The sequence below is a fragment of the Podarcis muralis genome, chromosome 17 (assembly GCF_964188315.1).
Source record: "Podarcis muralis chromosome 17, rPodMur119.hap1.1, whole genome shotgun sequence".
Lineage (NCBI taxonomy): Eukaryota > Metazoa > Chordata > Lepidosauria > Squamata > Lacertidae > Podarcis > Podarcis muralis.
The window spans coordinates 8,592,511-8,617,080 of record NC_135671.1 but is presented as its reverse complement, the minus strand read 5'-3'; the positions used below and the strand labels follow the sequence as shown (position 1 = coordinate 8,617,080).

The 24,570-nt window shown below is 47.6% G+C and overlaps 1 protein-coding gene across 1 annotated transcript; it reads left to right on the top strand.

Annotated features, from left to right (window-relative positions):
• The first annotated feature begins 1,733 nt into the window (after nucleotides 1–1,733).
• Nucleotides 1,734–23,487, top strand: DUSP4 (dual specificity phosphatase 4). The gene is made up of 4 exons (XM_028712443.2): nucleotides 1,734–2,734; nucleotides 13,120–13,256; nucleotides 15,343–15,562; nucleotides 16,527–23,487. The coding sequence occupies exons 1-4, from the start codon at nucleotides 2,356–2,358 to the stop codon at nucleotides 16,910–16,912; spliced, it is 1,122 nt and encodes a 373-aa protein (XP_028568276.2). The 5' UTR covers nucleotides 1,734–2,355; the 3' UTR covers nucleotides 16,913–23,487.
• The last annotated feature ends 1,083 nt before the right edge of the window (nucleotides 23,488–24,570 follow it).

Here is a 24,570-nt window from a genome sequence, read left to right as displayed (position 1 = left end):
TGAGCACCGTGACGTTCAGCTTGCGTCTCGTAGGCGAGTCGGTTTGGCCAATCGTGGTTCCAGACGGGCAGCGGCAGTTGGTGAGAGCGAAACAACTTTCCTTGGCAGACTGGAGTGAAGACTTGGACTTGCGAGTCGATGAAGGGGGGGTGTCAGACGGAGCCGATCGGCAGACCTTAGCGATGTGGCCCCTTCTGGAACACCTCCTACAGATGGCGTCTCTGAATCGACACTTGGCACGGGAATGGTTGCCTCCGCAGCCAGCACATTCCGGTTGGCCCTTGGACTTCTGTTGGAACTTCCTGCGCTCCCGCTTTGTCTGGTGCACATCATCGTCTTCACTGGAGGATGCCTCCTCACTGCTGGCCTCTTCATGATGCACCGGAACGGGCTCCCTAGCAAGACGCAGGCTGCTGGACTTGCGGATCTCCTGAGCGGAGCGTTCAGCAGCTTCTGAGGCCACAGCCTCCTCAATGGCTTTCTGTAGCGTGAGGTCTGGCTTGGCTAGGAGACGCCGTTGCAGATGGATGTCCCGGACCCCGCAGACGATTCGATCCATCAGGGCATCGTCTAAGTCTCGGAACTCACAGTGCATTGCAGCCTGTCGCAGGGCGGTGGTGTAGTTGTTGATTGACTCCCCCTCTGCCTGGTTCCTGTGGTAGAACGCATGGCGGGCAGCAATCTTGGACGGCTTTGGTGCGTAGTGGTTGCGGAGCTTCTCTTGGATCGTGTCCCATGGTGATGCCTGGACTGCTTCAGGCGCAACCAACGCTCGGGCCGTCTCAAACACCTCAGGCCCACAGAGGCTGAGGAATAGGCCCCGCTTCCGATCCTGTGATACTGCTGTCAGTTCGTTGGCTTGGAGGTAGCAGTCGAACCGAGCGAGGTAGGAGTCCCATGATTCAGAGGCTGGCGCAAACGGCGGTAGAGGCACAAGTGAAGCCATGATTCCGATGCCGGCGTGAAGGGCGATGGATGGAACACAGTGCTCTAGCCAGAACAGTCAGCTCTGAACTGGTTCTGCCCAGTGATTTCGCTCAGTGATTTCGCTCTGTGATTCAGCTCAGTGATTCAGCTCAGTTCAGAGGCTGGCCGCATCTGGCTGTGCTCTGATGTCCATCCATCCCATCCTCGTCGCCAGTGTTAAGTCGTGGGTTGACATAGCAGCCGGCACAGCGATCTCTTCAAGTAGCTCTTTATTATGGTAAGCTGGAATAGAACTGACTGTGAACAGCTCAGCCGGCCTGTATTTATAGGCAGCCGGCTGTCACATTGTAACCACAACAGCCCAGAGTTCCCGCCTAAAATAACTGCCGCGGACCTGAGTGAAAACTATCTACAGACCTGAGTGAAAACTATATACAGTATCCCCCTGTTGGCCCAGGGTGAAACTACACTACATAACACCAACCATGCCCCATGGAATTAAGTTGCTTTTAATCCCAGGTAAGTGGCGTTTGGAGTGTAGTATCTAACCCAGGAATGTTGAGAATTTTAGAAACGTGCATCGAAAAGTAAAGATTGGCGACACATGCCTGATGTCAGGGCGGAAGTTACTCGACAGATGGAAGGGCCAAGTCCTCCCCGCCTCCCACTTCACTGGAAGCGGCTTTTTCTTGTTTAAAAAGGGTGACGATGTACCAATTCGGGCCTCTCATTTCTACCTGAGAAGCGCCCCGCCACATGCAAGTGTGCGCGCCCATTAGAAAGCCCAAAACAACCCCAAACCCGGCGCCAGGATGTGCGCGCAGCTGAGGCCGTGACCCGGCGCTGCTTTCCACGAAAAACCGAAGGGCTTTCCTGAGAAACTTGACGCAGCAGCAAACAAACGAACGAACCAAGTGCCAGAATGGCAGAGAAAGCCAGGAAGCGGGCCCTTGAGTTGCTTGGGTGTTCCCTTTTCCCGCCGCCCTTCCGCGCTCCACTTCCCATTCACAAAGCCTGGGGCCGCCGCCAGTAGAACGCGCCTCCTTCCTTTCCCTTCCACCCCTCCTCCTCCTCTATTATTATTATGAATGGAACGCGCGCACAAGCGCCGGGGCCGCGTTCGATTCCTCCCATTGTGACGTCGCGCGTTCCATTCAAGGCGAGCGGAGGCAAGAATGGGGCCCGGCGGCGGGGAGAGGGAAAGCCGAGCCGGGAGGGCGGGGCGAGGTAGTAAAAGCGACCCTCCCACGCGCTCCGGAGGGCGCGCGGCCAGCACCGCCGTCGCCACCAGCGGCAGCAGCAGTAGCAGCAGCCGCTCTTCCTTCTCCGCGGCCGCGCTAGGGCTGCGCGCAAGAGGAGCGCGCTAAGGCCCGTGTCCCGCAGCAGCAGCAGGAGGGAGAGGGAGGTTGCGCGGCGCCGGCGGCGGCCATGGCGGAGCTGCGCGAGATGGAGTGCGTGGGGCTGCAGCGCCTCCTGCACGGCGGGGGCTCCGGGCAGGGCGGCAAGTGCCTCCTCTTGGACTGCAGGCCTTTCCTGGCGCACAGCGCGGGCCACATCCGCGGCGCGCTCAACGTGCGCTGCAACACCATCGTCCGGCGCAGGGCCAAGGGCTCCGTCAGCCTGGAGCAGATCCTGCCGGCCGACGACGAGGCGCGCGCCCGCCTCCGCTCGGGGCTCTACTCGGCCGTGGTGGTGTACGACGAGCGCAGCGGGCGGGCGGAGGCGCTGCGGGAGGACAGCACCGTGGCGCTGGTGGTGCGGGCGCTGCGCCGGGACGCGCAGCACGCCGACATCTGCCTGCTGAAAGGTGAGCGGGCACCTTCCTTGATTGGCCGAGGATTTTATTTATGTGAAGTGGTGAATTAATAGGTTCAATATCATAATGTGACGATCTAAGGATGTTTAAGTTAAATTTTATAAGAACTGTGGTTTGGAAAACCGTTAAAAGGCTATGCAATGAAATCCAACCAAGGGGAAGCGATGAAGTCCCTTAACAATGTCAATAAGTGTAATTTTCAATAAGGCTATGATTTATGTTTGTTTGTCTTGTTTGTCTTGTTTGTTTGTTTGTTTGTTTGTTTGTTTATAATGTTGTGAAAACCAATAAAAATTTTTGGAAAAGAAAGAAAGACCTCTGGGGAGAAGGAGTTGCGCGGACCCAGCCGAGGGCGCGCAAGGATGGGTCACGGCTGCTAACCAGAAGGTTGGTGGTTCGAGACCACACAGGGGTGGCTGTGAGCCGGATTCCTGCATTGCAGGGGGTCGGACTAGATGACCCTTGGGGTCCCTTCCAACGCTACCATTCTGTGAATCGTCCCTGCGCACTTCTCTCTGACACCCGCGTTGCCCGGTCGTGTAGCATTCAGACAAGTGCGCCTCTTAGGGCAATGCGTGTCTCCCACCACATGCGACTCCCATTTCAAGCCCTGAGAGTGGGAGCTTCCCGACCTGGCTTGAACCCCGGGAACAACACTCTTTCGTTAAGGTAGGGCTCAGATTGGCTCCCCAACCCTCGCCTACTCCCTTCCCTCGTCGCCAAACTGTGCGGGCGATCCTTTCCCTATGCCAGGCAGCTCCACCTAGTAGGAAGAGATTTCTTTCGGCAGGAGACAGCATTGATTCTGTCCTTTGTGCAGCGCCGTGCACTCTGCGTGTGCCACGCATTAGTGGCACAGGCTCCTTAACCGTGAGGTTTTGCACCCATTTCTCCTTCCCTCAGATGTGCTTCTGAAATACTATGCAATACTCAGAAAAAAGAGGGACATTATCACCCTCTTGCAACCTCCTTCACATCCGTCCCAGCCAGGGAGTGCGGGTAGCGGGAGTCTCTTTCACGGTCCCTCCTGGTGTGGTCTTTGGAAACAGTAGACTGAATTGTATCCGGAGATTGTTTCCTGCCCATCTGACCTGTCATCTGGGCTTTGTGTGTGTGTGCGCGCGCGTGTGTGTGCATGAAGGCTGCTGGTGACCTTTTGAACTGCAAAAGCTCTGGGTGGGTGGAAAGATCCTGGTTTATTGTCCCAGGAACGGGGCCTCTCCCTTCTCGGGACTTAGGAATGCATCCTCAAGGATAAAAAAAAAAAAGAGGAACAAAGCAACACACAGCCTTGATGCCATGCCTGGGTATACGTATTCATGTGCCCTGGAAGGATATTTGCACCAGTTTCTGTAGAAAAATGGCACCAGCTCCTGAGAACGATGTAGAGGAAGCATTGCAAGCTAGTGGAGGATTTTTCTTATTTTGCAAACGTGCAAAGCTGCGTTTATAACCCTGGTCAGGGCCTAACCTTTTAACGGAGGCCGTGTTTTGAATTCCACAAGGGCTGAGAAGCATCCATAGATAGCATAGGCTGTCTTTGGCTGATGAGTCTTTTGCCTCCTCTTCCTACAGCAGAGGGACCAGCTCATCTTCTCCCCTTGGGGCATCTCAGCTGCTCCCTCCCAGTTGCCTGTGCCTTGGGGACCCCTGCTGCTTACTCACATGCGACATGCTTTGGGGACTAAGATGGATTTGCAGGCAGGAGCTATGCTGGAGGGCTGGTGATTTGGCCTCCTGGTGCCTATCCCTGATCTGTTCTGAGTCAGATACAGTGTGGTCCATTCAGCCGAATATTGTTGCCTTTTGACCAGGCCTTTGGGCCCAGGTATTTCCTGGAAAGGTATGAGCCATGGTCTCTCTCTGTGTTTCAAGTCACTTTGGAGAGTGAGGTTGGCTCAGAAATAAACAAATACCTGGTTGTGATCTTAAGCCAGTGGTTTGCAAAGGTTGTGCTGAACGTTGCTGCTCTGGCAATCTGCGAAGAACAAGCAGTACATATCTTCTTCCTTTTCGCCTATACCCCATGATGCTTGAAAAAATTCTGACTACATCCTTATGGTCTAAATCAGACATAGGCAAACTCCAGCCCTCCAGATGTTTTGGAACTACAATTCCCATCATCCCTGACCACTGGTCCTGTTAGCTAGGGATGATGGGAGTTGTAGTCTCAAAACATCTGGAGGCCCCGAGTTTGCCTATGCCTGGTCTAAATATTTCTGGAATTTAGTTGTTGCAGAAAACCTAGTACGTAGGTTACAGGTCTATGGGACGGGTAGATCCACATGATTTCTATTCAGTATGGTGGGATTTTATTTCATATAGTTTCGTTTTAGATTTACATGTGTCTCGCCACGTGACATCTAGAGAAATATGGTTGTCATGATTTTCGATTGAGTGTTGCTATTTAATATGTTTAGGTTTGGTATGCAATGCTTTTAGCTGGAGACGTTATTGAACTTTTGCTCTTGTTTACCTGTCTCTCTGGTTCCATAATAATTTGAAAATGAATAAAAAATACATGAAAAAGAAGATTCCGATTTAAAACTATGATGCCATATATCCAGATTATTGGTTTCTTTCGGGGCTTTCACTGCATCAACTTTTACTGCAGAAGAGGCAAGCTGCTTTCCCGTTTTATATTTTAGAATTAAAAAATGATCAGTGGGCTTCCTGCTTCATCACGTGGTAAAACCAAACCTAGCGTTTTTCTCCAATTGTTTTAATTGCTGTGTTGGGGACCGCCTCAGTGTATACTGGGGGCTAGTGGTGGTCTTAGATTGGGTAATTGACTGCTCCGAAAGATTGGGTCAAACAAAATAACAAAAATAACCCTTTGCAATTTAAATTGGGCTCAAGGACACATTTGGATTTTGAGTGAGTGCTGTGGGCACCACTCTCTCCTTCCCTCTGTTATCACCTCCCCTCCTCTCCCGGGAAACTCATGCTCACACACATAACTTTTCTCTCTTTGCAATTCCGAGTGATCTTGGTAAATGTCGGATCTGGTAGCTTAATCTGAGTCTTGAAAAGCAGGAAGAACAGAGAGAGGAAGTGGGAAAGAAGGCCACTCTTCGGACTTCCTCTTTCAGCTCTATGTACTTTTCAAAGGAGAAAGAGATAACCACCTATCACCAAGTGGGGAGGGGGGGGGCTCTGAGACTTTGCTGGTGGGAGACTTTAAAGCTGCCCTTGTGTTCACAGATTCCCCATTGGCAACCCCAATTGGTTTGGTACAGAGGCAAAAAAACAATGCTGTCCAGGGTTGTAAAGACTGCAGAGAGAATAACTGGGTGCACTCTTCCCACCTTAGATCAAATCTATGCTGCCAGGTGCCATAGGAAAGCGGCAGAGATAGCACAGGATAGTACGCACCCCAGAAATTATCTCTTTCAGCTTCTGCCTTCTGGAAGAAGGTATAGGGTTATAAAGGCCAGGACTAGCCGCCTGAGAAACAGTTTCTACGCAAATGCAATTCTGGTTCTAAACGCAGCATAAGGGGTCTCTATAGTATAGTGTATTTTAAAATGGGGTTTCAGAGTTTATAGGGGGGTTTGAATGTTTTATGTAGTTTTTCAGTTTCATTGTTCTGCATGGGACAATGACAATAAATATATCGTATATATTTAAGTGCAAAAACAAACTTGCTTGTTACGGCAAAACAATAAACCATATTCCAACAAATACAATGAATTATCACAATTTTTAGCTATGTTTGGGGCTGTTTCTGTGAATGATTCGCTTAAATTCAGTTTGCCTTTTGCTTTTATGCTTAAAAATTACGGTCAGACTAGAGTTACAAAAGTAGGGAAAGAGGTAGAAATAGAAATAAGTTGTATTATGCAGAGACAAACAAAAGTCAGCTTTGAAAGGCATTTGTGCGGAGATTAATTTTTCAAGCATGATGGCTCCTTTGGATATTTGACTGTCAAGTAATAATCGGCGGACAATATTTGATCAGCCAAGTGACCAGTGTGCAAATCTCGGGTGATCATCCAGATCGCTGTTTAAGTTTTGGTGTCTTAGGGCGATGGATTTGTCACTTAACCCGTGAATCAGCTGAGCGGCTGTTGCTCTGAAGCTCCATGGAATGCCATTCTTCTTTCCTTTGACTCAATAGGAAACAAAGTCTTACAGAGTGCACCATGTGCTGGCGATTGCTGGAAAATTGTGACACCACCATGAATGGGTGAAAAATAACGGAAAAGCTTGTGATTGCAACAGTCGTACGCAAGTGCAATTAAAACATTTTGGGTGTTGATAAGGCCAGATCTGGGATAGATCAAGTGCAGAGTGGTTTGAAAATTCCCAAATATTTCAGAGTAATTTATATTAATAGCAGCACACAGAGGCCTGCCCCCGCACTAGTCATGCTTCACAGCAGTATAAAGTTTAAACTGAGTGTTCTCTCAACCGAAGCAGATAATTAAATGAGTCTTAAAAATTTTGATACACATCACAAGGAATGTATTTTAGCTTGTTCAGCTATCATTATCTGTAGTTTGGCAATGATGCTCTAGTGACAGGTCCCAATCTTAAATGCTGTCGTATATTTTGAAGCTAAGAATAAACCAAGAATCAACTGAGATTATTTTTTAAAAAAAATATATGGTTGCTACCCAGTTTAAAATCTTGGAAACTAGAGAGGTGCATGAATAAGAGTTTGAGTGGTTTCTTCAGAAACTTTGCATCTTGTGGGCTGGGACTAACAGCATTGGAAATACAGTAATGTTCAAATTTGCACAGTTCACATAATTTATTCAGGACACTGAAATTGGTTCAGCTTGCCTGGGTACAGAATTTGATCTTTAAGTATGCAGCAGTACACACAACCCTGTTTATATCTGCCCAAGTTAAAGGGCTTTTATTATTATTATTATTATTATTGGAGGGTAGTAAATGGAGCAAATAGAGTCTCTTGTTAAGGGACGCAGGTGGTGCTGTGGGTTAAACCACAGAGCCTAGGACTTGCCGATCAGAAGGTCTGAGGTTCAAATCCCTGCGACGGGGTGAGCTCCCATTGCTTGGTCCTGCTCCTGCCAACCTAGCAGTTCGAAAGCATACAGGCACAAGTAGATAAATAGATACCGCTCCGGCGGGAAGGTAAAAGGCGTTTCCATGCGCTGCTCTGGTTCGCCAGAAGCGGCTTAGTCCTGCTGGCCACATGACCCGGAAGCTGTACGCCGGCTCCCTCGGCCTATAGAGCGAGATGAGCGCTGCAACCCCAGAGTCGGTCATGACTGGACCTAATGGTCTGGTTCCTTTACCTTTAGAGTCTCTTGAACATCTTACTGAATAAATCTTCTTTACTCAGGCTGGTGCTTGATTTGTTTGTTACTTGGTTAGCCAGTTCAACAGTCACACAAAGTACTTCTGTTTCCAGTCATGCGATCCTTTGTATGTTTGGTACCTAGGTGGATCCCCCTTGGAGAATCATCCCTCTCCCCCCCAATTTATATTTAATTTAAAAATTCAGTGGAGAAATAAAACGAAGGGGGAAAACCAAAAAGAAAAAAGTGCTTGCAGCTGATAAGAATACAATAAATGGGTATATTAGTATAGGACTATTCCAAGGAATGTAAAATTATTAACAAGTCATGCTAATTTTTATAAATGCATTCCAAATATCATTATATTTATCCATACACAATCTGCATCTAAAAGCAATCTTGTTTGTATGTTGAGAGAGTTATCGTATCTTCTCTCCGTTGATCAAAGGAGGCTGTAGTATTATCTCCAATGAATCGATATCAGTCTTTTGGCTGCTGTCAAACCTCACTTTGTTGGTAGGTGGTTTAGGATAATACTACCTTTGGAGAATCATGTGTTCATGAGAGTCATGAGACCATTGGATTGCTGTTCTCTACACAGAAAGGTTCGTGTAACGCAAGTGCTGAGTGCGCTCATTTGCATGCAGAATGCCAAGCAAGAAATTGATGGTTAGGTTTTGCATGGCGAGGCCCTGAACACCACCCCATGTCTTTGATAATGAAACATACAGACACCAATATTTTGGGTTAATGGGATAAATACGGCCACAACTTTATTGGTTACAGATGTGAGCAATATTGGCTTAGGCATTGGAACTGAAGCAGCTGTATCTGACTCCTGCCCGTCATGCAGGTAGTCTCATAAGGGTCAACCATCAGTAGGGGGAGCCCTGTTGATGTACATCAACTGTGAGCTCCCCCAGGGTCCCCGATGGGGTCGTGGCATGGCCCTAGCCCATACCCGGGCTTCGGACAGGATCCACACCCCCGAATCCCTTTAAGGGAATACCCTTAAAGAGGAGGGGGAGGTGAAGGACACAACCTCCCCTCCCATCAACCAGGTTTACCAATGCCTAACTGCCAAATGCGGGTGGCGCTGTGGGTTAAATCACAAAGCCTAGGACTTGCCGATCAGAAGGTTGGCAGTTCAAATCCCCGCAATGGGGTGAGATCCCGTTGCTCGGTCCCTGCTCCTGCCAACCTTGCAGTTTGAAAGCACGTCAAAGTGCAAGTAGATAAATAGGTACCGCTCTGGCGGGAAGGTAAACAGCGTTTCCGTGCACTGCTCTGGTTTGCCAGAAGCGGCTTAGTCATGCTGGCCACATGACCCGGAAGCTGTACGCCAGCTCCCTCAGCCAATAAAGCAAGATGAGTGTCGTAACCCCAGAGTCGGTCATGACTGGACCTAGTGGTCAGGGGTCCCTTTACCTTGAACCGCCACACCTTACAAAGTTGTGACGATCGCTACAAGGCAGGCAAAAACCACATGGCTGGTGCCAATTTGCCAAGTGGGAAAATTCCTACTGGTCCCTCTGAACGGGCGACCAACCGTAGTCCATAGCAAGGCCAAGATGGCGAACGCATGAAAATAGGGTGGGAGGGTGGGAGATCCGATGCAGGAGCCTTGTGGAGGTTTAAATCCGGTAAGCCACGCCCCATGGTCGACCCGATTGGTCGGCCGTAGGGCATGATGTGGGCGGCATCGCCACGCCCCCTGCTGTACATGGGACGTGCTTGTGGCCAGCCTGCAACTCTGCCCCCTTGGGAAGGTGAGCAGTTTTCCCAGAACAAAGTTTCTGATCTTTGTGGGAACGAAGGATGTTGAGGGCTTGGCGTGAAGAGTGGAGACAGACTGGAAGAAGACATTTCTATGGTAGAAGTATTGAGGGTCAAGGGCTGCAAGAAAGGTGGAAGTGTTAAATGGAATTTGCAGGATTCTTTAGAGTGTGTTGGTTAGGTCCGTTTCCCCAACCCTCCACAACAATAGTGGGAGGTGTGTTGGAGCAAGGGAGACCAGGACATCTTTTGAATGGGACTTCACCGTTTTTAAAAGGGGGGGACTTCAAACAATGATTTGGGAACCCCCAAATTTGGATAGGGAACTTGTGTGTTTGTTTGTGTGTGTGTGCATGCAATATTCGTATACCGCTTTTCAACAACGAAGCTTAAAGCAGTTTATAGAATGGAAATTTTAAATGCCTATTAAAAATCATATCAATCAATCTTTATTACGGTCCAGAGACCCAACAAATCATTACAAATCAATACACAATTCATACAGCCTACTTCCAGGTTAAACAAGCATTTTGTTTAGAATATAGGGCTCATTTGATCTTGCAACCACCAATAAAAACTTTCCCACTGCTAATGTTCTAACATTTGTCCGGTCTTCCAGTAGGAACCTGACATAGCCTCTGATTTTCCCAGGAAATGTACCAGCAAGAGTAGTATCAGTTCAGCCCTGGCTTGCTCATATTTTGCACAGTGCAACAAAATATGTTTTGTGGAATCGATGTCTTGAGCACACGAGCAAAGTCTATCCTAGTAGGGAACTCCTCTCAACCTGCCATCCAACACTGCAGAGGGCTATTAAAAATAAATAAAACTTCAGAACATATAAAAACAAACCAGCAAAAGGGAAGTCCCTGAAGGAAAAAGTGTAGATACTTGAAAGGGCCTCGTGTGGTTTGTGAGTCAGCTGAATGCAGAATACCAGCCAGATAGAACCCTGATAAGTGCAGTGTTTGTACCTGTTTGAAATGGCAAGAATAGAGAGATACCTCAGCACTCCATCAATCAAGCTACACAGCTCTTGTGATACTGGGCTGATGAGCTTAGGAAGTCACATATCGTGACTGTCTTGCACTAAGATCGAAGTTGTTCTTCTGCCCCTGCTCCAAAAATATCCAGCGGTGATACTAATCAAGGAATGTGAGCCTTTTTGCCCGAGGGCTAGGTTTGTGAGTGTGCTAAAAAGGTTCGGATTGACAGATGGCGAGTTGGCATGCTAGCCAGCCAGCCTTTGTGCTTGTCACTGAGTCCCATCGCCTTCCTCAAGTCCTCTGGCAGCTGCAGAGAACTCTGAAAATGGGTGAGTTGGACAATGGCCTCTCTCCTTCCAGGTTCTCTTGCATGCTGCTTCTTCTTTGGCAATCACACGTAGCCGAGTAAGATTGGGAAAGAAGGAATTGGCAACAGCAACCAGAACGCAATTTTACTTTTGACTATACGTGCAGCACACAACCTTGTTACAGTGGTACCTCGGGTTAAGAACTTAATTCGTTCCAGAGGTCCGATCTTAACCTGAAACTGTTCTCAACCCGAGGTACCACTTTAGCTAATGGGGCCTCCCGCTGCCGCCGCGCAATTTCTGTTCTCATCCTGAAGCAAAGTTCTTAACCCGAGGCACTATTTCTGGGCTAGCGGAGTCTGTAACCTGAAGCGTCTGTGACCTGAAGCGTCTGTAACCCGAGGTACCACTGTATTACCAACACACTCTTTCGACAAAAAATAAAATAAAACATAATGGAAGCATCCCTGGTCGAACCACTGGCGCCTTTTAGACTATGTCATTGTCTAATAATAATAATAATAATAATAATAATAATAATAATTTATTTGTACCCCGCCCATCTGGCTGGGTTTCTCCAGCCATTCTGGGCGGCTTCCATAGAAACCAAAAATACACTAAAATATCACACGTTAAAAACTTCCCTGAACAGGGCTGCCTTAAGATGTCTTCTGAATGTCAGGTAGTTGTTTATCGCTTTGACATCTGATGGGAGGGCGTTCCACAGGGCGGGCGCCACTACCGAGAAGCTAAAGATCACTGTGATGTGGTCCTTACCAGAGCTATTATGAGTGCCAATAACTGCTGAACAGATTAATGTGTTCCATGGTGGCTATTAAGATCTTGCATGCACCATAGAACTGAGGCCAAATTCATGCAGAGCTTTGGGGACAAAGCAACAACCAACAAACCTTTGGTCACCTAAAGCATACTCCATAAACACATGAGACGTAACCGGCTGTGTTCTTGGATAAATAAGATATACGATTCACAGTATCAAATTGTAAATTTCAACAGAAGTAACTCATAAAGTTCAACCAACGAACAAAGCAGAAGACCCACTGGATCCGATCATTCTATAGTCAGTTCATTTGGGGCTATCACTGCTTTTCTCTTCTTCAGATCCAAAGCAAGGTCTTACTGTGCTCTCTGCATGTGCTGGAGAAGACACCCAGGGCACAAATTCCTCTCGCCCCAAGTTAACTTCCCGTTTGCAGTAAAACTCCACGTGTTGGGCCGAGCAGGGGGGTTCCAAGGGGGCGGACCGGGCCGCTCCAGGTGCCATTCCAAAAGGGGGAGGGACAAAATGCCGACCCCCGATCAACAGCACCCCTGGGGCACGCGCCGTTCACCTTGCACCCCCCTGGGCAGCACACCACACCCCCTGGGATGCGCGCCATGCCCCCTGGGATGAGTGCCGCTCCAGTTACCGGAGCAGGTTGCTTCGCCTCTGGGTCCAAACCCTTTGAATGCAGCAGGATCAGTCCCCAGAGGGGAGAGAGGAGCTGTTGGCCACCTGGCAGCTGGATTTGTGGGCCTCTCAGCAGGTGACCTGTAGATGTGGAGAAAACAGCACTTTTTGTTAAAAGATGGGTAGCATTGGAGACCTCAGCGATAAGCGGCCTGGTCAGTAGGAAACTATGAAGTCATCCGTAGTAAATAGAGCCTGGACAATATTTGAAAATGCAATGTTGGATTCAGTGTTAGAAATTAGCCAGGCGCCAGGCGCGTTTTGCGACTGCCCTGGGTCCCATTGCAACCGCATGGAGATCTCTGGCAACTGACATCTCCATCTCCTGCTTTCTTAAGCAGCTAAGCAGAAGAGGTTATTTACTGCATTTATAGGCAACCTTTTTCTCCAAGAAGTACATGGTTCACCCACCTCCTCAGTTAATCCCTACAACGACTCTGTGAGGCAGGTTAAGAGGCTGCGATTGGCGCAAGGTCACCTAATGAGCTTCATGACCGATTGGGGGTTTGAACCCTGATCTCCCAGGTCCAACACTCTTAACACTGTGATGTTGCTTATCTTTCAGGCGGCTATGAGAGATTTCACTCGGAATATCCGGAGTTCTGTGCAAAGACAAAATCTCCGACTGCTGCGTCCGTTGTGGCGACTGCAGAGTACCTTGAGCACAGCTGCAGTTCCTGTGGGACACCGCAACACGATCAGGTTGGCTTTCCGGAGCTTATTGCCGTTTAAACCCTCACTCTGTCTGAATTGGCAATATGAATTCAGTCTCCTGGGTTGGTGTATTATCCGTAAGAATCAAAGACAACCTGTCCGTCCTTAAAACAGAGGTCTGTTTTTGCACTTTAAACAGGATCTCCGAGCCCTGGAGAAATATGTTCTCCATCGGAATACTTTAGAAGTGGGGAGATGGCCTAGCTTAATTTGGATAGTATAAGAACATGGATCAGGCCCATGCAGTCCAGCCCCCGGTTCTCACAGTGGCCAGTTGGATGCCATTGAGAAACCAGCGGGCATTTCCTGACTATACGTTGTGTGTGGCCGTACTAGTTCTCCCCATTCATACTTTGTAAAAAGATGCCACTCTAATGTGGTGGTGGCCAAGTAATGCAGATGTGCATCTGGCCATGTGTCTTTCAATCCAGCAAGGAGAATGTCCAGGAACCTGCTTCTGTATATAGATCTCCCTTGCTGGGAGAAGGTGTACAGCTGTTGTTGTTTGCTGAACAATGAAGATGTTTTGGTACACTGTTTGGATGTAGTGGCTTCTAGTCTAGCAGGCCATGGAGCCATAAGGTTGCATCCAGCCAACCAACCAAGTTATACTTGGCGTAGACCTACTATAATTAGGGAGCCTAAGTTAGTCATGTCCATTAATTTCTAGCTCCCGAGGGTGACTAACATGGGAGAGAGTCAATAGCGATTGTTATTTCTTGTGTGGGTGTTACTGTCATGCTGGCTGACACACAGTCGTAATTCAAGAGTGAATGGTGTAGGGATTTGAACTTGGTGGCCTTTGCTTAGGAGTAGAGCAGGGATAGTCTAGCCAACACCCTCCAGATATTGTGAGTTACACCTCCCATCAGCGCCAGCCAGCATCCCCAGTCGTCAAGGACAGATGATGGAAAATGCAGTTCACAACATCTGGAGATCTTTGGAGTTGAATCTCCCAGGCCTACTAGGACTAAAATTTTGTGGAAATGAACAAAGAACCCGCAAGTGTAGTTGCATGAATCAAAAGGGCTAGGTTTTATTAGGAGAGTTCAGATTTTCAATGAAGAGCGATGTGAAAAAGTTTCAGAATGGACATCTTGGCAAAACTATTATTAAGTGACTCTAAAGCCAGTTGACCTTGCTGCAGGCGTGCTGTCAGCAAGTGATACAGAGTCTTGTTTGGGATAGCGGCATAATGCTCTCAAGAGAGACAGATGCCCAAGACCTGATTAGAAATTGTCCCCGCCCGCCGCCCGGCTTCGGAGCATCGTTCCAAAGCCGGGCGGCGGGAGGAGGCGTTCCCGCCCCGCCGCCTGGCTTCGGAGCTTCGTTCTAAAGCCGGGCGGCGGGAGGAGGCGTTCCTGCCCCGCCGCCCGGCTTCGGAGCTTCGTTCCGAAGCCTGGCGGCGGGAGGAGGTCCGAGGACAGTGGGGAAGACGCGCTGCACTTCCCCGCTGTCCCGGAGATTTCCCTATGGGCTTTCGTCTTGCGAACCAAGCCCATAGGGAAATTCCTTTTGCGAAGCGCCTCCAAAACGGAAAACCCTTTCGTCTAGCGGGTTTTCCGTCTTGCGAGGCGTTCGTCTTGCGGGGTACCACTGTACTCACCATTACTCACCAAGCTAAATTGCATCACTAAATGCAATTCAGAGTGATATTCCTGCTGCACCCTTTTTGTTTTGTGTTTTTCCTCAGTCACCGTAAGCCTACAGAATATATAACACCACATGGTATAGCCAATTCCATTTCACACCATGCCCTCCACCGGTTTGAGGGGAAAAGCTGGGGTCCCACAGCTTTAAGATCAGAAAGCTTCGAACATAATGCTATTGTGATTCTCTGGCAATGATTGAGAATCACTAGAGAATTGTGAACGGGGACAGCTCCTTATTTGTCCCTGTTGTGAGTCCAGCAATGTCACTGGCATTTGCCAGATGTGTTTTGTGAAGCTCACGAATCGTGTGAGCATCACACTTCTCTGCCGGTTCCTTTTCCTGTTGGGACTCCTCTTCTCCCTCTCTCAGTCATAGTGATCTCTCTCTCTTCTCCTTTCTTGCTTCCCCTTCCGGAGAGCAGGGTGGCCCCGTGGAAATCCTTCCCTTCCTCTTCCTTGGCAGCGCACATCACGCCGGCCGGAGAGACATGCTGGACGCCTTGAGGATCACCGCCTTGTTGAATGTTTCCTCGGACTGCCCAAACCACTTTGAAGGACATTTTCAATACAAATGCATCCCAGTGGAAGACAACCACAAAACCGACATCAGCTCCTGGTTCATGGAAGCGATTGAATACATAGGTACGTTCATCTTGGCAGGTTGGGTGGGTGAGGCAGAGGAGATAGTGGGACACAGGCTTCAAAACCGAAGCTTGTGGGTCCAGCTCCAAACAGTGGAGCAAATGTTCAGGTCTCTAGCTGCTAGAGGAAACTAGAGTAAATTTATGCACTATTTGAAAAGTAATTGTGATGAACAGATTATGCTAGTAGGTTTGCAAGAAGTTTAGTAAGGTGAATTATTTGAAATATTGCAAAAAAAAAAGACATTGAGGAGAATTATTAGTTAAAGATAATTAAAGGTAATACGAAATTAAGAAATGCGTAAGAAGTGATAAGAACGGAAAATCATCAGAGGTGTTGACGGAAGTCCAAAGAAAACATTGTATAAGATGAGAAGTTTTGTTGTATGAATGATAATTACAGTGGTACCTCGGGTTAAGTACTTAATTCGTTCCGGAGGTCCGTTCTTAACCTGAAACTGTTCTTAACCTGGAGTACCACTTTAGCTAATGGGGCCTCCTGCTGCTGCCGCGCCGCCAGAGCACGATTTCTGTTCTCATCCTGAAGCAAAGTTCTTAACCTGAGGTACTATTTCTGGGTTAGCGGAGTCTGTAACCTGAAGCGTATGTAACCCGAGGTACCACTGTAATATGTTTAAAACTTATACAGTGGTACCTCGGGTTAAGTATTTAATTTGTTCTGGAGGTCTGTTCTTAACCTGAAGCACCACTTTAGCTAATGGGGCCTCCTGCTGCCGCTCCGCTGCCGGAGCACGATTTCTGTTCTCGTCCTGAAGCAAAGTTCTTAACCTGAGGTACTATTTCTGGTTTAGCGGAGTCTGTAACCTGAAGCGTATGTAACCTGAAGCGTATGTAACCCGAGGTACCACTGTATATCCTTGCACAGTCCTGGCTGTCTAAGAATTCTTGCCTGTTGAGATTGCTTCTTCCTCCGTGTTCTGACCCTTCTGCTCTGCTCCCCCCAGACGCCGTGAAGGCCTGTCACGGCCGCGTCCTAGTGCACTGCCAAGCTGGCATTTCCCGATCGGCGACCATCTGCCTGGCCTACCTGATCATGAAGAAGCGGGTGAAGCTGGAGGAAGCCTTTGAGTTTGTCAAGCAGCGCCGGAGTATCATCTCCCCCAACTTCAGCTTCATGGGACAGCTCCTCCAGTTTGAGTCCCAGGTTCTGGCTACGTCGTGCGCCGCCGAGGCCGCCAGCCCGTCGGGGACGCTGAGGGAAAGGGGGAAGAGCTCCTCCACGCCCACCTCCCAGTTCGTCTTCAGTTTCCCGGTCTCGGTGGCTGTGCACTCCACTGCCAGCAGCCTCCCGTACCTGCACAGCCCCATCACCACTTCTCCCACTTGCTAGATGTGTGTTGTGCCCGGGGGTGACCCAAGGACAGAAAGCCGGGCAGCCCCGTTGGCCACCGATCATGGCAATAACGTACTATGCCCACCCAGCAGCCAATCAGAGTCCACCCAGAGACAGAGCAATAATAGCTACCCTTGCAGCTGGAATATTCGGGTGGGGAGAGGGAGGCGGCTGCAGCATGTCTTTTTGTGGCAAGATGACTTACCTCATTTTTTAAAGTATATATATAATATATAAAAACGTTTGAAATTGTGAAATCGTCACGTTCTGGTGTGTGGGGAAGAGTAAGGGAGACGCACGCCTTGAGACAGGAGGAGGGACTTCACTGTGTTGCCAATGTTCCTCTTTGTATTTCCCCAGCTGGTTCCTGGTGCGTATATGAGGCCTACAGCATGGGGTTTGAGGCCACAGCTTCTCAAAGTGCCTGGTTTTTGGTCGCTGCTGCTATTATTTCCTATTATTATTTATTAAGAGGCCCAGGGTGGTTTTGAAGTAGGAGAAAGGGGTGACTATTACCTCACAAAGCCGTTCTTGGATTCCACCGAAGCAGCTCTGTGTAAAAATAATCGGATCGAAAATGGCTTCTCTTTTGGCCAAGAGTTACAAACACACTTGTTTAGGAAATGTTGGTGTGGAGCTGGAATCCACCATATTCAGTGTGGAATTTCCTCATGGTTGGCACTTTCAGTTACCGTATTTTTCGCCCTATAGGGCGCACCGGCCCATAGGACGCACCTCATTTTTTGGGGGGGGGAAATGAATTTTTTTTATTTATTTCCAGCCCCCTGAACAGGCTGCTATCCGCAAGCCTTGCGAGCCCGGTGGGAGTTACCACGGGCTCGCAAGGCTTGCGGACACCTGCGCGAAGCACAGGGTGCCCTCCGGAGGGCACCCCATGCTTCGGGCTGCAGGCTGCTTTCCGCAAGCCTTGGGAGCCCGGCGGGAACTCCCGCCAGGCTCGCAAGGCTTGCAGATAGTTTCCTGAAGCCTGGAGAGCGAGAGGGGTCGGTGCGCACCGACGCCTCTCGCTCTCCAGGCTTCAGTGAAAGCCTGCATTCGCCCTATAGGACGCACACACATTTCCCCTTCATTTTTGGAGGGGGAAAAGTGCGTCCTATAGGGCGAAAAATACGGCACTTGCCTAAACAGTGCCCTTCCAGCATGCATTGGAAGGAACATGACTTAACCCCTGGTTTGGATTTTGGGCGTCCTGTTTATATGGACCGCTCTCTGTGGTTCTAGAGAGGAATAAGCTACCAGCCTTGGCAAACCTGGTCCCTCCAGATGTTGGACTGCGCTCCCCATCATCCCCAGCCAATGTGGCCGATAGTCGGGGATGATGGGAGTTGTAGTTCAGCAACACCAGGAGAGTGCCAACTTGGTGAAGGCTCAGCTAGCTTATGTAGCCTCTTCTCCCTGGGTACTGCACGGCCCGATCCAATATTGGTTTCACCAGCATCTAGGGTCTCCCCCAACCTGAAATCTGTGCCCTGAAAAAATGCAGTTTTTCAAAAAGGCAGTTGGTCTAGAAGTGAAACATTTTAATCAGCTATATTGTGATCTGCTACACGTAAGCAGCAGCAAAATTAAGCAATACCTGTGTGCATCAGAGTAGCCCTCCAGTAGAGATGGAGAGGAAGACCACTTCTTGGAGGGGTAAGCAGAGTAAGATTCCTGATAAATAAAAAGGCAACTTCACGTTGATTCTTTGGCTCTCGGATTTCTTGATGTTTACCTTCTGTGGGGTGCAGACAAATATGGAACCACCCCTTTCCAAGAGCAGGGAAGAGCAGATTCACAGAGAACCTCGGTACAGATGTTGCTGCATTGGGAAGGGATGTTGGAAATTGTGGTTTCCATGTCCAAAGACCAACATTTCCACACTTGGTACAGATGGACCGAGTATTGCGCTGTACCATTTAGTTACCTTCTGTCCATAGAGGGGAGAGTCACACCAAGATCTCCAGCAACTTTAAGCCTGGTCCTTTCTACTACTGACATGTGGAAGAGAATTTCACAAATCAGGGCCTTTCTCAAGTAAGATGGGTTTTTTAAGTTTGATGGGTTTAGCCTCCATACTCTTAGGATGGTTTTTCTCCTAACCTTTCTTTCGTTGGGGTGTCTAGCCTAATGGTGAATGCTTCCCCCACGCCCCCGAAACATGGACAAAGCTTTATTCACAAACATGGTGCATCCACTGGCATGCATCAGGTAGGGTAAAGGTGGGGACTTTGTGGCTCCCATCACCCCTGACCATTAGGCATGCTGGCTGGGCCAGATGGGAATCCAGCATTTGGAGCGCCCCAGATTTGTCTCTGAGGTTTGCATGTTGCAACTTCAAATATTGAGGCACTATTTTATTATGTGGGGCAGAAGGACAGTGTGGGTGTGTTGGTTCAATTGGATAAAATAGCAAGGAACTTTCTTCTATATCTGACCACATGGTAGTGTTGGTAGAAGCTGTGCTGTGAAGGAATATCCTGCAGTGAAAACTCCTAGACCATAGAATCGTTCAACCCCCGGCAGTGCATTGAACCTGGCTCAATGTGGGGCTCGAATCCACAACCCCCAGATTAAGAGTCTCATGCTCTACCGGGTTCGAGGCTATTTGGTAGAAGAAAATTCAGTAGTCGAAAATTTCAAAATCCAGTTGGCTTTTGAAATTTTATTGGAACGAACAAAACGTCACAGCTGGTAAGCACGTTCTCTAGAAGTCATTGTCAGGCTGGATGCTGAAGCTGATCCCCCTTTTTTTAAAAAAAAACACACCATCAAGCCCTGCTGTTACTCAGCTCTTTCTTGTGTCTTCAAAATTCTAAAAAAAATACGTTGCATACTTTTAAAAGGAGCTTGCAGATTACATATTTTTCCGTTGCTGCTGCTTCATGTCGCGGTGGGATCATCCACAGATGATGATGATTTATTTATTGATTTTTTATACCACCTGTAATGATTATAGGGGTTGCTCGTGCGTAAGTTGCCACCACTCCTGGCTAGTGTGCCTGGTTAAGCCTTTTCTGTCTGGACAGCCCTTCACTTCGTGGCTGTTTCAGTCGCTAGCAGGATCCGTCAGTGGGCGTTTCTTAAACCTTTTCCAGCATAAAAGCTGTTTGACTCCCAAGTCTCCTACTCTCTCTGCGCGGAAGTCTTCTGCGCAGAGAGGGTGTGGGTAGCGGAGGACCCGTGCTCTCCCCGCTGGTCTCCGGCGAGGAGTCCTGGAGCCCCCTCGCCGATTCTCCCATCTGCCCCCCTTTATCCCTGGTGTTACGCTCATTTCCTTTCCCAGCTGATGAGCTGCCTCTCTCCCTGCTGGGCCCTTCTCTAGCATCGCTTGGGAGCCTTACCTCTGCCTCTGGCTCCGATGTCAGTTCCCTGACACCACCCTATACCTGCAGGTCTCAGGTGGTTTACAGAATAGAATCAAAATATAAAGCCACAAAATCCATCATCAAAATAAAAACAACAATCCAACAACACCCCCCCCCCAAAAAAACCCCCACATTTTAAAAGGGCATAGGGCAAAGGATCTGCGACGCTGACAGATGCCCTGTGTCTCACCAATAACTCTGCCACTTTGTAGTGTCCATATCAACAGGCATTGTGGAGGGGCACTAAGCCACTAATCAAAGAAAGAAACATGTCAAATATGTCAATTTATTACCCTAAGGCTGAACTTCACTTCACCAAACTTGTATACTGCAGGGTATAAAAGGCAGGAAGCATGGGTTGATCAGGGGTTAGCTGTGTTCACTGTGATTCTCTGAAGTGGGTCATAAGGATTCAGACCAGCCCTTCTTTGCCCTCAATATATCCGCTCCCTAAACATGGGGACTCAGTTTCACCCGTCACTCACTCATTACTCCAGCATTGTGTACAGGAGTGCTTTTTGTCAGTCCGGAACCTGCTCCTGATCAATATCAACTGCACAAAGGCCTTCAGTAATACTTGCAATTAAGTCATTTATTTCTGCGGGTTGATAAACATCGGCCTACTTCTCTCTTCCCCCCTTTAAATATCCTATTCCAGTTTTCATTTCCCGAACCGCTTATTTTCCTTGCCGCAACTCGAAGAAAATTTTATACTTCGATTCAACCGATTGTTTTTTCTTTCAATGGGACTTTCATGCAGAAATCTAGTACACTGTGGGGCATTTGTTGTTCTACCACATCACCTAACAAGCAGCCTTCTCCGTATTCCAGAGAGGAGGCAACCGGAAGTAGGCCGGATCCGTAGCTGTTTTGTTGTTTCAGATGTGGTAGCCAGCTGCTGCCCTTGACCGCTTGAGTGTCGAGGCCGTCAAACAAGAACCTCCCTCCCTGGAGGCGCTCTGAAAGAATCTGCTGCTGCTTCCCTTTTGCACAAGCCTAGCAAAAAGCTCACTTTCTATATCCTATAGCTAGCAGACCAAAGAGGAGAGGCAAAGTTAACTTCAGTCCCAGTGCACAGGACTCTGGAAATGTGTGACTGTTCTTCTTGTTCATAAGACAAAAGTCCAGTCAGAGGAGGAGGTGATGGCAGACCTTCTTGTGGTGTCACCGGAAGAAATGGATGCATACGAAGAAGCTACTGTGGTGCATGTTTTCTGCTAGGTGTCCATTCTCTTCAAAATACTACACCATGTACAACTCCAATCTGTTGCTTGAAGTGGGGTGAGGTGAGGGGAAAGCTTTTTTTTCTTCAATGGGATTTAGGCATGTGGATTTAGGGGTGGGAAATGCTCCCCTGCAGATTGTGTGATGGCTCAAATAAAACCTGCTGGGCTCCCCTTAGTTCCTCACATCTGTACGTTCTGCTGCTACGAATGCTTCACCCCAAGTGCAAAGGCCAATTTACAGCCCCCAACCACGTGTGTACCCCTGCAAGCAAGCCTCAAGCGAGAAAGCAAATTGGTCTGTGCCCTCTCTTCTCATCTAAGTATGGAATGATTACATTGAAGTCTTCAATTTTCAGTCCCAATGCTTTAAATCAGACTTACACCTATGGCTCCTAGTTATGTTACTTCCACAGGCACTGCCCAGCTTCTTGTTCTCTCCGTGGCCAAAGGATAGGAAGCAAAGATACCTCCTTGAAAGCAGGTGGCTTAGTCCACTCACCTTTATGAATGAGCTTTTGATACACCTCCCACCAGTGCAATAGCCCAAACTCCCACCTCTATATTTTTTATGTATAGGCTGTCTCAAATGCATGTGTGTGTGTTTTAGGTTATCAAGTGTTTAATTTATTGTCTGACAATGATCATTCGAAATAAATTTCCAGTAATGGTCTCCTTTCATACAAAGTAATAAGAAGCTCTTTGGTCCTTCTTGGGTATGGTCTTGGAGAGGAAAAATGGCAACAAGCTGGTTTATTTGAAAGGAATTTGCTATTCCTCATTTTATCAATGAACCCTAGCCGACACTGGAACACAGTTTAAGGGGGATGGAATGAGGCTAAAGTGGAGAGGTGTAAAAATTTGCACCATAAAACAAAAGGCCCTTAAATTATTTCCTCTTCACTTAATGTATAAATAGAAAGACCATTTACCCAGATAGTACAAAGCTGAGTTATGCTGCAGAATGCCATTTGAGTGGCAGGAAAACCAGGCATTGACTAAACTGTACAACGGGGTGGATCAACCCTATCAGCTTTAGAACTCCTGTACCTTTTAGATAACTGCTTTACTGCATATGTAATTTTCGCTAAAAATAGCTGCACCTGTCATAATTCCCTCACAGTCACTATTGCAGATTAAAGATCCTTGAAGTTGGATGACTGCATTATTATATCAGCAATTCCCCCTAAAATATTTTACTACTTTATTCTGTTTTTTATTGTTGTTGTTTTTTGTTTGGCTAGTCCTAGGTAGAGGTAAGGAGCCACACAAGACAAACCCTCCCAGTAGCTTCTTACAGATTTATCTGTTCCTGTCTTCTGAGATTTCAGGAAGCGTTGCTCATGCTGTAGAATAAGCTGTAAGAACCAGAAAGTTTAAAAGAAATGAAGTGAGCTTGTGCATCCCATGCCACACATTGCGGCAATGTGGAAAGAACAGTGAGATACACACAGCTCTGGCAACAACCAGCCTTTGGAGTAAGCAATTGAAGAAAGTGGTACAACCTTTGGTGCCTCCTAACACATGATAAAAACCGCCAAAAACGTTTTTAAAAAGTGTGTTTATTGAATCTTAATCTGTCACAAGTACTTATAGGTCAGACATTAAGTTAAAGCACAGTAAGATCTAAGTTGTTACATTGGCTTTATGCAAAATTCCATCACATTGGTTAAGTTAAGAGACTCTAATATCCTCTTTTAGCAAGAGGGGGGAGGGAATAAACATCCCAGTTCCAGGTCACAAACAATGAAAGGCCATTTTGGGATTTCATAGGTTCTTCTATGGCCAACAGGTATCAAGAACACAAGGCTAGCTATGCAAGCAAGTTATACAAGGGTTTTTTTGTTTTGTTTTTTTAATGCAAAGCTAGTAGTTGGTAGTGCCTATGGAAATAACTAGGTGTTAAAATTGTTAGGAGGGTTGTATACACAGGTTGATGGCTACTGCAAAGTTGCCAATTGCAAAAAAAAAGGAAAAGAAAGTTGAGATTGCATTGTAACAGACAAGCTTTTAAACCCTTTTACCAGTAATACTTTGAACTGAACCAGCACACACACAAATCTACCTTCTGGTCGATCAGCAAGTTACAAACACAAATGAGTATTCACCGCCATTGACACATTTCAACTTCGATGCATAATTAAGTCTTCTTTCTCCACCTTCACAGCAACAAACCACAAGGACCATGATAGGTAGTGAAAATATTACCGCCCTCTGTGATCACAGCCATATTTTCCTCCAATAAAAACGTTCTTTTTATTAATATGAAGAAAACCCAACTCTGTGCTTCACAAAACCTCTAAGCAGACATGGTGATAACCTGGGTGAGATTCCATTCTTAAAAAAAAATTAAAATTCTGCATCCAGTTTCTGCAGCTTGTCTAAATTACCGTATATACTAGAGTATAAGCTGACTTTTTCAGCACATTTTTTATGCTGAAAAAGCCCCCCACGGCTTATACTCGAGTGAGGGTCCTTTCGAGCTGCTTGTTCTTCCTCCAACGCTGCCGCCACCACTAGGTTTGTGGTGTGGTGAACCGGCTTATACTCGAGTCAATAAATTTTCCCAGTTTTTTGTGGTAAAATTAGGTGCCTTGGCTTATATTCGGGTCGGCTTATACTCAAGTATATACGGTATGTACTAAGCAAATATGCATGATCTTATTTCCCATGTGTTAACTATTTCATGTAATTCTACAATTTTCCACTATTTGTTCTACCTTTGTATTAGGGAATAGCAAGGAGCTATGAAGGATACTGAAGTCCTAGCCTCAATTTATGGAAATTTGATTCAACCAGCCCTCTAACTTCAGCAGACTAATTGCCCACACAGTATAAAGCACCAGAAAACTGTGTTTTGGTGCAGGTGAGGTTAGCAGGAGTCCTACAAAAATACTATCCTGCAACTTTTTTCAGTGCTACTGAAGAATCACAAAATACATATAGCTTTGCTGGGTACAATCCTGGGGAGCCATTTCTACATATGCGAGGAACCCAACTTTAGGAGAATTCCTTTGAGAACAGTTGAAGGCTTCTGTCACGGACATTGGCTGTTGCAGCAATA

Coding starts and splice junctions, on each gene's coding strand:
- DUSP4 (XM_028712443.2), top strand. CDS start 2,356: ATGGCGGAGCTGCGCGAGATGGAGTGCGTGGGGCTGCAGCGCCTCCTG. Junction 2,735..13,119: donor CGACATCTGCCTGCTGAAAG/GTGAGCGGGCAC, acceptor CTTATCTTTCAG/GCGGCTATGAGAGATTTCAC. Junction 15,563..16,526: donor GGAAGCGATTGAATACATAG/GTACGTTCATCT, acceptor TGCTCCCCCCAG/ACGCCGTGAAGGCCTGTCAC.